Below are 20,961 nucleotides of genomic sequence, written 5' to 3'. Positions count from 1 at the left end.
CCTGTGCCTCTGCCTCCTGGAGAACTTGGTTGTAGGTAGTGCCTCAGCCCCGCTATAATTAGAAAAGGAGGTCAGAGCACTTTAGGTGGAAAGCCTGTTTCGTTTTGTTTTGTTTGGGCTGTTGTGGTGAAGGAAATGAACAGAGATAAGTATCAGCAATTTTTTTTTGCTCTTATAAATTAGTAAGCAGTATAGAATCTCGCATACAGTGAGCATTCCAGATTTAGCTACTGAGAAGAGCTCAGTGTTAGTACTGGGAGAAATACTTCACTTTGAAAAGTTCATTTAAACTCTTTTTTGTCTTCTTATGTAGACCTACTTTGTAGAAAATTACTAGGCCTAGGGTAAGCAAACCCTTATTTATCATCTTCTGTGTGTGGTAACTTCTGACAGTTTGAAGTCCATCAGCCACGCTGGGCATAGGTGGTAGGGACCGAATGTAGTGAAGGCCTGACGCAGGCATGGGACCTTTTAATGTAAAGCTACCCCCCACCCCCAACATTCGTTTCAGTTTTTAAATGCCGTGTATAATCGTGAGCCACAAAATCAGGAGAGAGGGAACACAGACTAGGTTTAAAGCCTACACTAGTGTCCTGTCCAGATGATATTTTGGACTTCCATTCATTTTTGATGGTATTTTCTTCCCACTAATGAAGCACCGTACTTAAGCTCCTGCCCTTAGTTTTGAGCATTGATAAGGACAGTATACCAGCAATGCCTAGATGTTGAACTGCTTACTGTGGAGTGACAGAGCTGGACCTTGTCATTCTGAAATCCTTAAGTATTTATCCAAATCTAAACTAAGACCAGGACCTATGTTTCTGTAACTACCTGAATCTGATTGGTTGGTAGGTTGATATTGAAAATAGAACCATAGAAGTTACAGAAACTCTATAATATCTCATTTCTCCAGTGAAAGGAAGTGCTATCTTCTAAGTAAGTGAAATTTCTAGCTAAAAAACACTGTATCTGAAAGATTAAAAATCTTAACAGTTTTCTTGGGATGTTTCCTAAATACCATATACTGAAATGTTTTTCTTAAGCAGTGTAAAAACCTGTTGGCTAACCTTTCGTTCTAATGTGTTTCTGGATCGTTGTTATCAAAAAATTACTAATTTTTCTACTGTTCAACAGCACAGTGTTGCTCATGAAATGATATTTTGTCCATGCTCTAAGAAAAACAAGTATTGAGTGCTGGTTATGTAGTAGATGCTGGGGTAGGCACTTCAATATGAATTTTTAGTTAATGCAACAACCCTATGATGTATTATTTTTTCTAACCATAAGTCTTCCTGTATTGATTATTTGATTGGGTAGTTCAGTGGTCTTTTTTTCCTGCACTCAGCCAGAAATCTAGATTTTTTTTTAATGTACAATCTTTCCATTTTAAAATATTTGCATGAATTCAGTGTATGAGTATGTGTGTTAGAGTATGACTCAAATAAGCTGTCTGCTGGCTGGATCCAGGCTGCAGGCACTAGTTGTAGTTCTCTGATTTAAACACTTTTGGAATGATATTTCACTCTGCACTACCAGCTACTTCTCACCCCACTCCCTGGAGCTGTTTGTTTTGATAAGGTGTATTGGGGATTGGCAGCAGAATACAAGAAAAGCTCCCACATTTCATTTTACAGGAAAAACAAAGATGTTGTGAAGCAGGGAGGGAACATTTTTAATGACCTAAAATCGTGTATACTCGTAATTGTACCACATGTTTTATTGTCCATCTTTGCTTATCGGTGTTTGATGGCTTCTATTTGCAGTTGTCTTGGTGATGTTCTGAGTGGCATTTCCCCTCCTGTACCGTTGTTCCCCCATTTCCTGAGTATATAGACCTCCTTTTTGTCTATTTGGGGCATCTGTTTATGTCAGGATACACAGATCTGTCATCTAAGAGTAGCACAGTATTTCGTTGTATATATTTAATTCACACAGTGCACTGTTGGTGGCATTAGAACAGCATTTCTAAAACCTTCTTCCTCAGGATACCTTTCTACTCTTAAAATTGGGGATCCTCAAAAGCTTTTGTTTATGTGGGTTGTAGCTACTGATATTTGCCACATTAGAATTTAAAACTAATTCTTTAAAAAGCTTTTAAGTCAGAATTTAGTGAGAAGAACGTCACTGTTTTACAGTTTTACAGATCTCTTTAATGTCTGGTTTAATTTTTAAAAAAGGATTCTTAACCTGCTTCTGCATTCAGTCTTTTGCAATAACACAGTATAGACCCTGAGAAAAATAAGGGTGAAAAAGGTAAATAACATCTTAGTAGTAATACTATGAAAATACTGTTGATTTTCCAGACTCCCTGAGGTCCCACACATTGAGAACAGCTGGCATAGAGATTGTTTTTAGATTTTTACTATTACAGACACTGCTAGTGACTTATTTGTTCATACACTTGGCACTGTGTAAAGATGTAGGCTAATTTCCTAGAACTGTTGGAGCAAAGAGAACTATGTTTTAAAAGCTTGGTAGAGAAAGATAAAATGACCCTCTCAAAAAGTTGATTGTAGTTTTGGTAAACTACAGAATTAAGGACCCTCTTTATTTTTTGAAGAAGTATGTGTATAAATATGGACTTGTAGGCCTATCAGAGCTTCTATGGAACAGACTCACAAGCACTTGCTGTGCAGGAATACTCTTTAGTTCACCTGAAGATGGTTGATTTTGCTAGTGGTCTGAATGAATGGATTCTGCAGTGACAAAATGAATTACATGTATTGATGCATTCCCCTTAGTTTGATCACTGTCTTGATGTTTATTTGTGTTTCCATATTTCCTTTCCAAGTGTTTAGATTGAAGGTGGGAAGGCCTTTCTCAAGTCTTGATATTGGAGTTTGCTGTGTAGGCTTGTCTTTCTCTGGTCTGTGTGACGGAGTGTCTTTGTCAGATGGTGAGGAGGATGTGTCATGGAGAGGGTGAGAGTGAATTCTTCTTGGGGGATAAGGGCATCTTTTATTGGAGAGGATAGGTATGTTTCTCAAATAAGTTTGGGTGGGGGCCGTTGTGCATATGTGCTTCAGTTATTAAGATAAACTGAACCTACCCTGTATCAAAAGCATGTGTTCCCCTTAATGAGAATCATCTCTACCTCCTGTGATGTTGCTTAAGGTCTGCTACTAAGGACCATCTTCCTCATTTCTCCCCTGTTGTTTCTGTTACCATGATAAACGCGTCTCACCTACAGTTGAACTCTACATCCCCAGCCATACCCATATATTACTAGGATAGAATTGCTGTTCCCAGTACTCTAGCTATAGCAACTGATACAAGTAAACTTGTTGGGAGAAAGGATTGTGTTAATGCGTATTAACACTCAACTGGGTCTTTTTCTGTTGATTGGAAAAGCGCTGATAACTTGATCCAGTAGAAACTGAGATGGGGGAAGGGAACCTAATAGATGGCCTAGAAATAAAACTAGAAATGTGTCTTTGTTATTATCCTAGCCCCCAAACTAAAAGGCAGTTTCCCATGATCCAACCTCTACAGCCTAACGATTTCCTAGGGAGCATGGTATTTGGGGACCAGAGCTGGACTTCCTAAGGTGGGGCCTTAGATCAAAGCCATGGGATATGTCTGTGATGTGTTTCAGGAGAGAGATTTTTCCTTAACATCTTGAATGGCCCAGTAAAGAAAAACTTGCCAACACCAGAAGCTTCCAGTTATCTACTTATTCTTGTTTTAGCTAGGGCTTTGGGAGGGCACACTTCAGGCTTTCAGTTTGGGATTTTTCCTTTCTAATTTCCCTGACCCTGTAACTTTATGGAGAGTTTTGAAGCAAATGCAAAAGGGATTGGTACTTGAAAAATAATAGTTACACCCCTGCTGGTTTTTGTTTTGTTTTAGTAGCAGCCAAGTCAGGCGTGTGGTTTTCTTTCTTTCCGTTTTCCTTTTAAGTACAGGCCACACCCAGCATGGAGCCCAACGTGGGGCTTGAACTCATGACCCTGACACCAAGACCTGAGCTGAGATCAAGAGTCAGATGCTTAACAGACTGAGCCACCCAGGCACCCCGTCCTTTTTTCTTTTTTTAATTGAAGTATAGTTAACACCCAGTGTTTCAGGTGTGTTTCTTAACAATTTGAAGCGATAACTTCACCCCTCTGTGCCATATGTTGTTTACCCCTACTCTTAAACTTAAAAAAAAAAAAAGTTTTGAAGTATAATAGATCAAAAAGTTACACAAATGGTAAGTATTCAGCTTGGTGAATTTTCACAAAATAACCAGCACTCAGGAAGCCTGCTTCATGTCCCCTTCACAGTCATTATCTCCCCCTGCCCACTAGCACCATAGATTAATTTTTGCTACTCTTTGAACTTTATGTAAATAGAATTATAGGGTACATATTTTTCTCTGAGGTTTCTTTCATTCATGTTTATAAGAGTCATATGTTGCATTCTTGTATTTGGTTCATTAACATTATAGTGTGGTATTCCACTGTATGAATATTTACACCTTTTTTTTTAAATTAACATTGTTCATATGCTACACAATTCACACATTCAAAGGGTAGAATTCATTGTTTTTTTAGTATATTCACAGGGTCATGCAACTATCCCCACAGTCTTTAATTTTTTAAGAATCTCTATACCCAACGTGGGGCTCAAACTTACAACCCCGAGATCAAGAGTTGTATGTTCTACTGACTGGGCCAGCCAGGCGCCCCATCACAATCTAATTTTAGAATATTTTGTTCTCTCTGAAAGAAGTCCTGTACCCATTAGCAGTCACTACCCATTCACTCCCCCTTTCCTCCCTAAACAGCCACTAATCTACACATCTTTCTCTAATTTGCACACTGTACATTTTATATAAAATATATAGTCTTTTGTGACTGGCTTCTTTCACTTGTAATGTTTTCAAGGTTCATCCGACACCTATTTTTTTGTGTGTAGCTGAATAGTATTTTATTCATTAGGTTTTGGACATTTGGATTGTTGGCACTTTTTTGCTATTATGAGAAATGCTGCTAAGAACATGTACACATATTTGTGTGAGCATATGTTTTCATTTCTCTTGGGTATACACCTAGGAATGGAATTGTTGGTAACTAGCAGTTGAGTAACTGCCAAACTGTTTTCCAAAGTGGATGCCTTTTTACATACCCACAAGCAAAATGCATGAGGGTTCCAGTTTCCCCATGTGGTTGCCAACACTTGTTGTTGGCAGCACTGTCTTTGATTATAGGCATCCTAGCAGGTGTTAAATGGTCTCTTATTTGTGGTTTTGATTTGTATTTCCTTAAGGACTAATGATGTTGAACATCTTTTCATATGTTCATTGTCCATTTGTGTATCTTTTTTTTCAAGAAATATCTATTCAGAGCTATTGCCCATTTTTAAAATTTGGTTGTCAGAGGTCTGTATACAAATTCCTTATCAGATATATGATTTACAGATACTTTCTCCCATTTTCTGTGTTGTCTTTTCACATTCTTCATGGTATTATTTGTAGCACAGATTTTGATTTTGATCATATCCAATTATCATTTATCAGTGATGTCGAGTATTTTCTTTTGGGTAGGTGTGGTTTTGTGTGGTTTAACTTTTTTTTTTTTGACACAGAGAGATAGCACAAGCAGGGGGGAGCGGCAGGCTGGCAGAGGGAAAGGGAGAAGCAGGCTCTCTGCTGAGCGAGGAGCCCGATGTGGGGCTCGATCCCAGGACCCTGGGGTCATGACCTGAGCCGAAGGCAGCTGCTTAATGGACTGAGCCACCCAGGCGCCCCTGTGCGGTTTAACTTTTAAAGAGGCTTACTTAGTTTGGTTCTAGGACACTAGACCTTTTGCATCTTCTGAATGTTACAAAGTAATCTAGTTGTTTCATTCTGTTATTTATGTAGTTTTCTAGAGATGGATTATTTTTCAGGAGGTGATATATTTCAAAGTGGTTTTTTTGGAATGTATTTTCTCCTAGAAACCACATTTTGAGTATAATTATTTGCCACAAAAAGTTGTTTGATCCATAATGTACCAGACCTACTCTGATTTCACTGGGAAATGATATAGATTGCAATTTTTGTTCTTGTATGTACAAAAAACAAAGAATATTTACAAAGAAAGTTGGAGACTTGATACTTTTGAGGGATTCTAGACATTGAGTTCATTTGCTTGCTGCTTTTTGTTATGAATGCCTCACTAGACAACTCTTTATAATTACTAAAATAAAAAATCCAGTAATTGTGCATAAAGAAAATTGAAGCACTGGAAATTATTTTAATTAATATGGCAAAGGTTGGGAGAAGAGGAAAGATTAAAACAAATTTCCTCTAGAATGTGAGGATACTTGTCTGAACCTCAGCCAGAAATAGTAAAAAAAAAAAAAAAAGGCCTAAAGAAATGGGGTGTTGGGGGTAACAGGTGGGAAAAATACGGAGACTGTTTAGTTACCTTAAGTATAGAAAGAATGAGAGACACATTTGGAGTTAAGTTTACCTGTGCTAGACACAGTAGGAGTATTCGAGTGAAATGGGAGGCTGTTCGTGTGCACAGGGTGTTCGCAAATTAAGTCCTTACATCTTGGTAAATGCTGGTATTTTACTGTATTCGGTATCACTTAGCACTGTTCTGAGCACAGAGGAGTGAACAGTCAATAAATCACTAAATGGGACAGTATCATAAGATTAGTAAATGAACTTTAACATAAAAGGAAACTAACTAAATTTGGGAATGTTAAGCACCCTTTTCTCAGCTGCCTAGCCACTATTTGGAATGGGAAAGTAATGGTGACATGTAATAGAAGAAATGAAAGATTTGGATGAAGGACAGCTACAGAGAAAATTGCTGCTGCTTAAGCATTTTGGGGCAGTACTTGTCTTTAGATAGTACTTTGGGGATAAACCGGAACTAGAGTGAGGGGGGAGGTGTAAAGCTGGTCTTAAAATTTGCTCTTTGTTATAAAGCAGTAGTTATTTTCTGAATATCACAAGTCTTATGATATGGCCAGGAAAAGACAAAAATGTGCAAATTAAAATTATAAATTATGAGGAAAAAAAATAATCATTTGAAGATGAAGTGTGATAATTCTGGAACAGAAGTAAGAGACTTTCCGAAGGTGAAGTGTAATGTGGGGCTGTACTGGGGCAGTGGATCGTATCCAAGTCATAATGTATGTTGGAGATTAAAATTCAGGTCACCTGGCTTCATGCTGTGCCGTTTCACTGCCCTGTGCTGCCCATAAGTTGTTAGATTTCTGTTACCATCCAGTCCTTACTCTTCACATAATCGTGTCCTCCTCCTTAAAAGTAAACATGCATAAGGCATGTTTACTTTACAGGTTTTATTCTATTTAAACTTGTTTTTAAAATACTATTTCCTTAACTTGAAGTTACATGTGTATCAAGTGTTCAGGAAAGGAAGTGTGCGTGTATGTGATGGAATGTAATTATGCTGCTTTGCAATTACATAATGGAATGTTTTGTTTTTCTGTTTCCCAGGTTCTCTACTTTTAGAGTCCAAAATAAATCCTAACACTGCATATCAGAAACAACAGGTAAAATTTTGAAGATGTTGTGTTTTACCTTGTATATTATTCTCTCAGTTGGGTGATTAAATGAAAATTTACCATCGATTACTTACAGTGAAAAATTAAAAACAGTTTAAAACATACTTTCCCAGCCTAATTCTAAAATGTGATTTCAGCCAATCTCTATGGTGTATAAAGCAATCATTTTAAACTTGCTTGAGCCAGCAAAAAAATTGCTTCCAGTTAAGCTAAGTTTTTGCTCCATATATTCTTGCAACTAAGACTTAATTCTCAAAAGTTTAAACTAAAACAATACAGCTTTCTTGTTTCTACGTAAAGAAAAAAAAGTGACCACTGATGTAATAATCAGCTATTAACGAAAAGGTAGAAGCTACTTCCTTTGCTATTGTAGATGCTAGTGCAGAAGGGACATTTCTGTCCCTATACAGCAACCCAGGGTAGGTAAAAATTTGATTTCTTGCATAGCCTGAATAGGACCTTATAATAATATGAAAATAGAGTAATGATGTTAAGGCATCTTTCAGTTTTAGTACACTCTTTCTTGTACCCTTTGGATGAACAAGCAGTATCTGAAAGTAAATCTTTCTTTACTTGGTAGATCTTACTGGCACTATCATCAAAAGGTATTTATTCAGAATACACACACACACACACACACACACACACAAACATAGATACACTGAGTGCTGTACAAAGTAAGTGAAGGCAATATCAGTCCCCTCAGTGCTCTCAAGGTATAGAAATAAAATAAATTTAGAATAAAGAGTATTATTAGCACATTCATATGTATATATTACTTTATGAATATATTACTCTATAAATAAATTATTAAGTGCTTTGCTTCATCATTGACCATCAAAATACTACTAGAAGGAAGTTAGTGTTGGCTTTATTTTGGGCATTAGATGATCCCTGAAGATTATGACTTGCTTGAGGTCACACAGATAGTATATGGGAAAGCTGATATTAACTCCTAAGTCTGCTTAATGGTGATTTATTTGTTCAAAAAACATTTAGTACAATATGAAATATTTTCTTGATAGTCTAATGGTCTACTAATACTTTGTTGCATTTAGTGTTCTTAAGAAAACTGGTTTGATTGGAGTGGCTGGAGACTAGAGTATTTTGCCTTTGATATTCTATACTTAAATATGTAAATTTGTATTTTGAGGTTTCAGTCAGTTGGAAGAGTAAAAGCACATCTGAAGAAAAAGAACAAGTCTGTTTTGAGGATGAATGAAGAAATCTCTATGTCTTAAGCTGTAGGTTGTTGGATGATTAATAAGATGATTTCGTGAAAATTAGACACTTCAAGGAAAACAGAAGAGCAATTCCTAAAAATTTTCAAACTTCTAAATTTGTCAAATGGGCATTTAAGAGCATATGTCTAGTTGTGCCCTGTTTTAAGCCTACAGATGATTCTGAATTTACATTGTACCAGTGTAATTGCTTATGGTCGTATTAAATCTGCCTTATTACCAATGTGATACTGGTTTTAGGCTTGTTTCAGTGGGTCTTTACCACCAGTTTTCGTAACTGTATGTATTATACCCATTTTAAAGATGAAGAAACAGACTCAGGGAGGCTACACAGCTGACTAATTCCTGGTGTGTTGATTTTACGTTTTGTGTGTGTGTGTGTGTGTGTGTGTTTTAATTGGAGAGAGAGTGCACCTGAGCACAAGCAGGGGGAGAGGCAGAGGGAAAAGCAGACTCCCTGCTGAGCAAGGAGCCTGATGTGGGACTCGATCCCAGGGTCCTGGGATCATGACCTGAGCCGGATCATGACCTGAGCCAAAGGCAGATGCTTAACTGAGCCACCAGGCGTCCCTTGATCTTACAATGTTCATATAAATTTTGAATTTGAACAGCTACTTAGTCACTGTGGAACAGATGCCTGCGTGGTAACTATGATCTCTAGAAGTTCATGAAGATAGGAAAAAGGTGTCTTTGACCTCTTTTATAAAATTCAGAATAAAAATTGTGGATTTTTCTATTAGTAATGCGGTAGAGCCCAATCAAATTATCATTTATTTACTTGTGGCTTGTATCCGTTTAGTTCAGTGAGAGACTACTGGTCCTCACTGACAGTTACATAATTGACTGAAAAGAATTAATACGCGGTTTAGCAGACAAAATCGGGATCCATTTGTGTACTGTAGGAGGTATCTTTGATAGTGAAAAGTACTAGAAACTGCCTCCATGTAAACATTTTTTAAGGTACCTTAAAGATGGTCTAGTTCAGTTTCCTTCTTAATATGGGAACTTTTATCTTCCCTGTAGATGCTCACCTAGCCTTTGCTTGGCTCCTTTTAGTTACTTATTAGATTGAATTATTTTTTCTTTATATTGTACTCCTATCCTTCTAACACTGATTTCTCCTAATTCTTCTCTTTGGACCAGCCTGCCAGACTGCTACATGATCGCTGTTATGTTAGGCTCCTTTTAATTTTTTAAAACATTTTTTAATATATGTGTGTGTGTGTGTGTGTGTGTGTGTGTGTATTTGAGAGAGAGAGGGAGAGCATGCGCACACATGGGAGGGGCAGAGGGAGAGGAAAAGGAATCTCAGGCAGATTCTGCACTGAGTGCGGAGCCACACGAAGGGGGTTCAATCTCACGACCCTGAAATCATGACTTGAGCCGAAACCAGGAGTCAAACGCCTAACCGACTGCACCACCCAGGCCTCCCCAGGCTTCTTTTTTTTAAATGTAACTCTCCCTAGTACCATTCAGTATTTCATATATAAGATGATTCACAAACCTCTCTCAATGAGAGGGCTCTCTTTTGAAATGATTGATGGCTCTGAAACAGTGTATATGTTTATTTTACTGTAAGTTTGGAAAGATACCTTAGACCCTGTAAATATTTTTATTATACTATGCATATTGTAGAATACAGACTGTGTACTACAGGGAATATAAAATGGTGTCAGTACTGTAAGTGTAGTGTCTTGCAGAGATTACATCGTAATAAAAACTGTTGAACTGTTAATTAAACTTACTATCATTAAAGTCTCTCTGAACCAGGAGTAAAGGGGCTGTGGGTGGCAGGAGCATCTTGCTTCTTGAACCATAGCACTTTGGTGAAAGTTAAAAAAACTGCTATCCAGATAAAATCTCAAATAGTACAGATATACCAATAGTTTCATGGGCCTTGTGTGTCTCAGGTAAAGAATATCCAATGCTGATAATAGATGAGAGAAAGGATTTTGGTTATTAATTCCATCCTGCTGACATGCGGTAGTTACTGAGTGTTCAGACTTCCTCTCTGGGCAGTTTGACTACAGCATAAAATGTAACCTAATATGCAAGCAAAGAATTGATATAATGTTTAGTTTGTATCTTTTAGTACATTTAGATTGGTCACTTTGTGGTGCTTTTCATATTCTGGTTAACTTCTTAAGGAAAACATTGTTTTCATTTTATAGACTGAACAGAGCTAGGTGTGAAAAGGCGTTGTCAATCACAGTATCAGTGTTGCTTAGTACTGTCCTCAATTCTTTGTTGCTTTGTTCATTTGCCTTGTACTTGGAAGTAGTTTGTGATGATTAATGGATGTTAATCAGACTCTTTTTTCTCTCAAGGACACTTTGATTGTGTGGTCTGAAGCAGAAAATTATGACTTGGCCCTTAGCTTTCAAGAAAAAGCTGGATGTGATGAAATTTGGGAGAAAATATGTCAGGTAATTTTAAAAACTAGAAAATCACCATGCTAAGTATTTTGGTTTTTTGCTGTGCTTTTAGCTAATGCCCAAGATTTTAAATAAATAGCATTTCATATTGATCTCTTAAATTCATTGTTGTCTGTAAAAAGCTTGATTTATAGGAAAGTACAGTTTATTGACCCTAAACTGTCCAGCTAAGACCTTTGCTGAACTCCACACTTCTATATCCAGCTGCCTTTGAGAGCTCCTCCATCAGTGCTCCCTGGTATCTAAGATTCGGTAGTCCAGAACCAAACATAATCTCCCCTAGATCTGTTCATTCTCCCATCTCCCTCATCTCAGCCACTGTCATCCAACTGTTGAAACCAGAAACTTGGGGGTTTTATTTATCCTTCCTTCATCACCTACATCCATTCAGTCCTTCAATTATAAATCTTAAATCCATTCACTTACCCTTGTTTTCACTGCTCTCACAGTTTACTAAGCCACCATCATTTCTTGCCTGGTTTATTGCTTTCATCTTGACTGGTCTTCCCAAATCCATATCACAGATGGAGTGACCTTTTTAAATATGCCAATCTGATCATATCACTTTATTCAGTAGCTTCTTGTGACTCTTGACTATCTCTTCAGCCTCATCTTACATGTTCTCAGTTGATTCTGGAATTGCCTAGTGACTCTAGTGCCTTGGCCTAGTGACATAATCTCCACAGTCTTGTCGGGTGTACATTTATTATGCACTCTTAGTTTGCATTTATTATATGCCAAAGCCATTGGCTCTTGTTATAGACTCATATAAACCACTGCATCCTAAGGACAGTTTCTCTATCTCCACATTTATTCTAATTAGAGAATAATCTTCGGCAGATTCTTTACTTTTTTTTTTTAAAGATTTATTTATTTGAGAAAGTGAGTGTACACGAGAGAGCAGACTCCCCACTGAGCATGGAGCCCGACATAGGGCCGATCCCACAACTCAAGCTGAAATCCAAGAGTCCGACCTCCAACCGACTGAGCCACCCAGGTGCCCCCTTCAGCAGATTCTTTAATTCATTGGTTCTCAAAGTGTGGTCCTCAGACCAGCAGTATGACCTGGGAACTGACAGAAATGTAAATTCTGGAACCCCCATCCCGGCTCTACCTGAATCAGAAATTCTGTGAGTAGGTCCCAGTAATTGTATTTGAATTATATTTTAACAAGCCCTCTAGGTCAGATTTTCTCTGTAAAGGGTGAGATAGTAAATATTTTAGGCCTTGTGGGCCATACAGTTTAACAGCTGTTCAACTCTGCTATTGTAATATGAAAGTAGCCATACATGACACATAAACAAACAGCCCTGATTCTTTTCTAGTAAAATTTTATTTATGAAAATTGGTGGTGGGCCACGTTTGGCTCTAGTTTGTCAGTTCCTGCTTTAGCTGACTCTCATGCACCCTGAAGCTTGAGAGCCACTGCCTTAATAAAGCTACGTGTCCTTGAGGCACAGTGTTTCCTTACCTCGTAGAATTTATTTCTGCTAGTCTGCTCAGCTGTGTTTTTCATATAGTAACCTGCCTGTCGAACTTCCCTTTTCTTCTGCTGTGAAGGACTTAGATTTATATCTGAACACCTCTTCATACTTGCTCTTTGTTTTCTTTCCCATATGTTGTTTTCATCGCCTGCCTCTAGATTGTGTCCTGTGGAGTTCTCCCATAGAAAGAGAGATGAGATTAAAGAGCTTGGGTATGCTGAAAGCACGCATTGCTCAGACAGATCTCATTCTCCTTCACTTTTCTGAGTCAAACAGTCCCACCCTAGACAGTCTTCTGTTAAGCCAATATTTAACTCACACCTGGACTCAGTGCATTGCTGTCAGGCCTGGCTCTCCTTTGATATATTGTCGGATCTTTACTTTTCCTTAGTCTGTAGTTCTTCATTTACACTTGGGGCACGGGTAGTATACTTCTATACTTTCTCTAGAGTAACTTTCCTAGGAATCACTGGCTATTTTATTATTTTCTAATCTTCCCCTTCAGCTTGTGCATACTTTATATTCAAGGTGTTGTTTTCTACCAGTATTTTATGATCCTGTCTGTACTTACCAATTTCTAGATCCTGGCTTGTTCTAGAGAATTCATTATATTTTGCTCTTTGAGATCTTACATGTCTTTCTGTTTCTTGAACCCTACTCATCATTTTTTGATCTAGAAACAGCAAAAAGTCTCCATTTTCTAGTATTTTCCTTGACAGTAGTTATTAGGTCTGGGTGTATCTCTTTTCTTAGAGACCTTTCATGGCCTTCACATTCTCATTTTCTTTGTATCTGTCCAGACTGCTAAGACTTACCCTTTCTCTTAAGGAAGACTCTCTTCTAGCTTATTCTACCTTTCTTTTGTTTTCATTCTTCCATTGCTCCATTTAGTAAGCCTGAAACATATTTGTCAAATCATTACAATTCCACCTTAATTCCCTGAGCAGATCAGATTCTAAGAAAATCCTAACCACATTCCTTTTGGATGACTTTCTTAGCCTTCATATTTGCTAATAAACTCAAAAAGATAGCATTTTCATTACAGTAAGGGCTCTTGTCCCTTTACATTGGGCTTTTTAATCAAATGCTAGCACATTTCTTTAGGTAAAGCCATAGTTTGAGTTCCAGGAATCTAAAGCTATATTGAGAATTTATGTCGTTAACAAATCCAGAGCCAACTTGAGACCATGCCGGGTACAATCTGGAATGTGCCTAGCTGCCTTTCAGTGGTTATTGCCCACTGGGTTAAGGTCAAGATGATATCAACTTGCAACATATTTCAAGACCTATTCCAGGCCTTCTTCTCTTCCAGTATCCATTAACAGTCTCTCTTAACCATGCTAAGCAATTTAAGTTTCTTGGCCATTTCATATAAGGTCTAATTTTTCCATTTCATTACCATTCAACTTGGCCTGCTTTAGTGATGGTGTCTCAAATTATAGGGCCAAGATAGCAAAACTCATTTTATTTCAAATAAGTCCTTGACTTTGGGTGAAAATATTCTTTTATCACAAAATGTATTTGTGAAAACTTCTAAGTTATGTCATGAAAGCTACAGGTTTGGGTGAATAGAAAGGAAAACTTCCATGGTTTGTTTGCTTTTAGTACACATTCTTGGGGGATCTACTGCATTATGCTCTGCTACAAGTATGTTGCAGTCACTTTTTATATGGTTTCATTTTTGTGTGAGTACACTTGTTTTCCACAGTTTTATTATTCATATTTTTGGGCCACCAACCAGCATTTACAGCACATCGGTGACCCACTTTGGTCCAGAACTAGTTTGTACATATTCTTTGGCCCTTACTTTCTGGAATTGATGTTAAAATATTCCTTGTTGCTTACAATTAACATGTATTTTCTGTGATCACATTATGATGTTTGATATTTATTTGAATTTTACTTAAACTTTGAAGGGTTTGGTGGTGGCTGTCCTGGAATATGATGCTAGGATTCTTATAACATCTCTTGTATTCATCTAAGAATATCATTTAGATTTGCTTGATTATATTCTGTCAGCTATCATAAATCTTATTTAATAGGTTCAAGGAAAGGACCCTTCAGTGGACATCACTCAGGACCTTGTAGATGAATCTGAAGAGGAGCGTTTTGATGATATGTCCTCACCAGGTTTAGAATTGCCATCTTGTGAATTAAGTCGCCTTGAGGAAATTGCAGAACTTGTGGCATCATCTTTACCTTCCCCCCTGCGTCGTGAAAAACTTGCACTAGCACTGGAAAATGAGGGTTATATTAAAAAGCTCTTAGAGCTTTTTCATGTGTGTGAGGATTTGGAAAATATTGAAGGACTTCACCACTTGTACGAAATTATCAAAGGCATCTTCCTCTTGAATCGAACTGCTCTTTTCGAAGTTATGTTCTCTGAGGAATGTATAATGGACGTCATTGGATGCTTAGAATATGATCCTGCTTTATCACAACCACGAAAACACAGAGAATTTCTAACAAAAACAGCCAAGTTTAAAGAAGTGATTCCCATATCAGATCCTGAGCTGAAACAAAAAATTCATCAGACATACAGAGTTCAGTATATCCAAGATATGGTTCTACCTACCCCTTCAGTCTTTGAAGAAAATATGTTATCAACACTTCACTCCTTTATCTTTTTCAATAAGGTAGAAATTGTTGGTATGTTACAGGTGAGTTAGATAATTTTTTTTCCTACTTACAAAGATACCTTCTTGATTGATACCATTTAAGCTGTTAATTGATTTAGCAGAAGCAGTTTCCTGTTCCTTTTAAATACCTAAATTGAGTTTTGATTTTTGTCTAAAGGTATGTATTTGGGTGATTAGAAAAGGTTATAATACATAATACTGTGGGACCAGAGGTTGTTATGTTTCCATTAGGGAATGTAAATGTGATGAAGTCTAGCTTGAAGAAATTACAGGGGAATGAACGGTCTTAACAAAATGATTGAATGTAGAATTTTAGGTATATTAATCTGTCAGTTATGCATAGAATAGATTCAAAGAGAAAATGAAGAAGCCAAGAAGTATGTCATTAAATATAGAATATAAATTCGGTAGAATTGGTAGCACTATCAGATCATTATATATTAAAGGCCTAGTGTTAGGGTCAAGGGAATATAGCAGATATTGGCAAATTATAGTTGCAGGTTTCCTCACCAAAAGGCATGCTTTTGTACCAGATGAGAGTATGGGGAAGTTGGATCTGAATATGAGTTAGAGCTCCACCTGTCCCTTAATAGCCGTGGGCTACTTGGGCAACTTTCTTAACCTCTTAAAGCTTCAGTTCCCGCATTTGAAGGATGGTGATATTATTATCAACCCTATAAAGTCATCTGAAGATTAGAGAAGATCATGCATGAACATGATGCAAGACCTGAGTATTTTTTTTTTTTTTTAGAGCATGCAGGTGGTGTGAGTGGGGGGTGGGGGGAGGTGGGGGGAGGAGCAGAGGGAGAGAGAGAATCTTAAGCAGGCTCCACGTCCAGCACGGAGCCCGATGTGGAGCTCAATGCAGGCTCAATCTCGCAACCCTGAGATCATGACCTAAGCCAAAATCAAGAGTCAGACCCTTAACCGACTGAGCCATCCAAGCACCCCGAGCATTATTTTAAAGTATCTATTAATAACTGCTCTATTAAACTCCAGATTTTCTTTGTACCGTATGCCCAGTCTCTCAGGTCTGGTGTTTTAGGGTGCTTGCATCAGAATTGCCTACGGTGTAACGTTTCCTGGATTCTGCACAAAACACAGAAATCAAAATCTGTGAGAGCTGACCAGTAATCTACATATGTAAAACCCCAAAGTCAGAGAACCTCTCAGTATATTATCCCATAGTGTAGGAATTAGTCTGTTCTAACTGAAACAGAACTTTAAAGTTTGTGTGGTATAAAGATTTGTGAGTTGCACACCTCCCCTGTTTTTTGTTTCTTTGATGCCCATGATATTGGAAGAGTAACACATAGATGATATGACTTGGAAGACTTAAGACCTTTCCTCAGATCTACAAGTAAAATAATTATTTGAAACCTGGATTTGTTAAATAAAAAAGGAGGCAAATGTCAGAGCTGTTTGGTAGCACATAATGAATAAAGTAATAAGTTTAATTTGTATGGTTATTCCCTTTTAGAAAATTACTGTATTTTCAGAGTCCCTACCTTTGACATCTTAAAAAAACAAAACATGAATTCAAATAGAAAAATCAGTTTTACCTACACTGCTGTCCTGGAGCTAGGAATAATTCCAGTTCATGTTGACCAATTTGATGTGCTTCCCATTCATTTACGACAGACATGTAAACAAATAACATAGGCAATACAGTCTGGTAAGGACAATAGTGATCTCTATACAGTGTATTGTGATCGATAATGGAGGAGGGAAAAGGTTTCGGTACCAATTTTTATTTGTTCTTTGATAAGAATCTCCTTTTTACTGACTACCTCGTAGAGCCTGTTCTGGTTCACTTTTGATTTCTGGTTTCCTTGGATAGTCCTGAGTGCATCTTTAGCTCCATGGAGGTCATGTCCTTTAGCTCCACATGATTCTCATTTCGTTAATGCAGGGATTTGTCACTTGTGTGTCTTGTCTTCATACCTGTGAAATGCCAGTTTTACTCATTAAGTATGAATAATTTCAAGTTGTTAAGTCTTTATCTCCTGACATCATGCTTTGTAAAAGCCTGGCTGCCAATGCTGTAGTTCTGTTGCTCTTGATACAAATACTTATATCCAGAGTGCTGCTATGAAGGAAAGAGAATTTTAGAAATTTTGTGACAACGGGTGATTGAGATATAATTTAAAGCAGGTTCTTACCCCCCCTTGTGTACACAGTCATACCCTCCCTTTACTATTAACTGCTCTGTACATAATACTATTAAACATTCCTTTTTTTTTTTCTTAAACATTTTTATTCTCTCAACTTCTGTACCCCCAAATGCAGCAGTTCAGAGACTATCATTTGATTTCCAGTTGGTGGGATATATTAGATCTGGGCTGCATCTTGAAGTTACATGCCATCTGAAGTATGGCATGTTTTGTACATTTTAGAAAAAGTAAAAGTAGGAATAACCAATTTAATATCACAGAAAATATTTCCTAAGAATCTGCAACAGTGAATATGGAGTTTATAATCTAATGGGAGATTACACATACATACATTTATACCTATGTAGATATATTTAGACTTAGGCATGTCTGTAGGGCTGAAGTAGTGCTGAATCTAGTACTAGCTGAGATAGTATGGAATTAAAGTATAACACCGTCTTAGTTAAAAATAGTGATGGAAAAACTTTTGAACAGGTTATCAGGAAGGTCTCTGCCACCTCCTGTGGTTGGTCTTTGGGTAAATTTCTTAATCTGTCTCAATTATAAAATGAGGTAAGATAACATCTGAGGTTCTTTCCAAGTTCTGTACTGACTTACCCAGATTAGTATCCTAGGAGAGAACCTCTTTAATCTTTTTTGAAATAATGCATATTAAATTCTGTGTGTCTGTATGGGATATCGTCAGATAATAAGTGTTTCTTTTAAAGCTCTGCATTTACCTTTTTAAATAACTGAATCATTTTCTGTGTCTTTAAAACATGAAAGCTTTATCTTAATTTTCACCTTCATTTGAGAGGTTGTAGAACCTTAACCTCTAAAGGTAAGATTTTAAAACTCTGCAAATGAGGGGTTTGCAAACTATGGCCCATATCTGTTTTTATAAATAAAGTTTTATTTGAACATAGCCACACTCATTTGCATATTGTCTATGGCTATTTCCTACTGTAATAACAGAGCTGAATAGTTGTGGTAGAGACCATATGGTCCACAAAGCCTACTACACTCACAGTGTGGCCCTTAAATAAACTTAGGAAATCAGGCCTTGCCAAAATATAAAGAATAATCTTCCTATATAAATCCCCAGTTTATTCTTTAATAGTTTGGTTATTCCTTCTCTCTTTTAAAAAAAACACCATTGCCAGTACCATCTTTCCTTTTTCCTAAGTTAGTGCAATTTATATTCTACAGTATCTGAAAATTATGTTTTAATATACTCTTACCATTAGCATAAATTTATCCTTTGATTTAACAGGAGGATGAAAAATTTCTGACAGATTTGTTTGCACAACTAACAGATGAAGCAACAGATGAGGAAAAAAGACAGGAATTGGTAAGAAATTTGATACTTAGGAAAGGCACAAAGCTAAAACAGATCTTTAATATATTCACCTGTCCTTTTCCTTATTTTAGGTTAACTTTTTAAAAGAATTTTGTGCGTTTTCCCAAACGCTACAACCTCAAAACAGAGATGCTTTTTTCAAGACTTTGTCAAATATGGGCATATTACCAGCTTTAGAAGTCATCCTTGTAAGTTTGTTTCTCCTAATATTTAATTACCATTACATATTTTTAATTTTTAAATTTTTATTTTTTAAGATTTTAGTTATTTGATAGCACGAGCAGGGGGAGGGGCACAGAGGGAGAGGGAAAAGCAGACTCCCTGCTGAGCCAGGACCCTGAGATTGTGACCTGAGCCAAATTCAGCCACTTAACTGTACGAGCCAGCTGGGCGCCCCAATTACCATTATATTTTTAATGCACAAAAGTATATTTTTATGTAATGTGCAGTGGAAGTGTTTGACTATAGCCAGTATTTAATATTAGCTGTGTATTACATAAAGTAAAAAAGCTGTAAAATTCTAGTATATTAGAGAGTCCTTACACATTACTGAAAGAATATTCAGAGGGATTTTCCATACTTTTAATAATAAATTGTTAATTTTGCAGTCTGTTGAAATGTTAAGGGAAGTAAACAAGAATAAAAGAAAGTAACTTTATTCATTGAACAAGTTTTATATGCCAGACTTCCTTCACCTCTTACTGCACTGTTTTCTTACAATTTGTTAGATTTTGGATTTACATAGCTATAAGGTCCGTATTTTTATAATTGTAGGAGAAATAAGTGCTTTTTATCTGCAGGGCATGGATGATACACAGGTGCGAAGTGCTGCTACTGATATATTCTCATACTTGGTTGAATATAATCCATCCATGGTACGAGAGTTTGTCATGCAGGAGGCACAACAGAATGATGATGTAAGTAAGAAGTTAACAGAGCAAAAAATAACCAACAAGGTAAATATTATTTGCACTAACAGTAAGTATTTATACATGGGGAGCTATAACTGTATTTATTATTTATTTTTTTAGATTTAAATAGCTGATATTTGGGGAAAGTGTAGCCAGAATGTCAAATGGCTTATTTTTCCCTAAATTGGCTCCTATCTCAGTTTACAGATTGTGTCTTAACAGCAGTTGTTAATGTTCAGCTGTGTCTTTTTAAGCTTCTGAGATCACGTTTCTTAATTCTGTCATTAACTTGAGACGTTGTCTTGTTTTAATCATTTAATCAATAAGTTGTTCTATATGTGGAATTATAAGTAACTTCCCTAGGAAAACATTGACTTTGCTAGGGATAGATTCTCAAAATCACCAAGAATGAAGGAATGAAACACAGTCCCTTGGAAAAGTGTTTAGGGTACTTTCTTTACTGCCTAACCATAAGGAACAAGCTGTTGTCTTGTTCATACACACACATCAGTTTTAAAGTAAGTGAGGGAATCTTTCCTGATAACGTGAAGGGCGCTCCTGGCGTTTATGGTACATGGCATGTGCAGCAGCCCCAGATGTGTGTGCTCCTCTGTTGTAGAACATTAAACCAATGATACCGATTTTTTTTTTCCTTCCTTCCCCCAAAATCTTACAAGTAACTTTTAAGAATAAACTGATATATTTTGCCCTCAACTGCATCTTAAAAGGGGAGGGGGGAATCCTCTTAGGAAAAAAAAAATCTATGCACAATTCCTACTGTATTTTTACAAAATGAGAAAATAGACTTCTGCCTTTAAAAAAATCTTAATGTGTTATGTCAAAGTGAAGTGGAATGCCTAGTAACTTCTGTATTTAAGGTTTTTGGGTGTTTTGTTTTTTTAATGGCCAGGATAAGTGTGGAAAAGTACCAGTTTGAACTGTTGAATATTATGTCACATTTTTCTTTAATAAAATAGTCTTATCCAGAAAACCAAAATACTGGTATTAATTTAAAATAAAGGCTATTCTTGCTGGCCCTGAAATCCACTAGTTGCACATACAGTGATGTACTTCGCTCACATGCAGTAGGCCTCTGGATTCCCAGTCTCAGTCTTTAGGTCCATCCTACCACTGCGTATACAGACAAAGCAGAGATTTCCTCACTGCATCCCTTTCTGTTTGTAGTTACTCCTTGGGTCAGGAACACCAGTCATAGAGCCTCAGGCAAACTA

The 20,961-nt window shown here is 37.0% G+C and overlaps 1 protein-coding gene across 2 annotated transcripts in view; it reads left to right on the top strand.

The window, feature by feature from the left end:
* The window catches only part of PPP4R3A (protein phosphatase 4 regulatory subunit 3A), a 37,283-nt gene that overhangs the window by 4,280 nt on the left and 12,042 nt on the right, over nt 1-20,961 (top strand). Inside the window, exons 2-7 of one of the 2 annotated variants that reach the window (XM_078054112.1) lie at nt 7,439-7,494; nt 11,075-11,173; nt 14,709-15,326; nt 18,732-18,809; nt 18,890-19,006; nt 19,619-19,735. In XM_078054112.1, coding sequence (XP_077910238.1) covers nt 7,439-7,494; nt 11,075-11,173; nt 14,709-15,326; nt 18,732-18,809; nt 18,890-19,006; nt 19,619-19,735 — 1,085 coding nt within the window. Of the gene's footprint in view, nt 1-7,438; nt 7,495-11,074; nt 11,174-14,708; nt 15,327-18,731; nt 18,810-18,889; nt 19,007-19,618; nt 19,775-20,961 lie in introns of both variants that reach the window. The other variant, XM_036097515.2, reaches the window with a different exon arrangement.

This window comes from Halichoerus grypus, chromosome 8, assembly GCF_964656455.1.
Source record: "Halichoerus grypus chromosome 8, mHalGry1.hap1.1, whole genome shotgun sequence".
NCBI lineage: Eukaryota > Metazoa > Chordata > Mammalia > Carnivora > Phocidae > Halichoerus > Halichoerus grypus.
The sequence above is the reverse complement of the archived record's forward strand: the minus strand, read 5'-3'. Positions and strand labels throughout refer to the sequence as shown.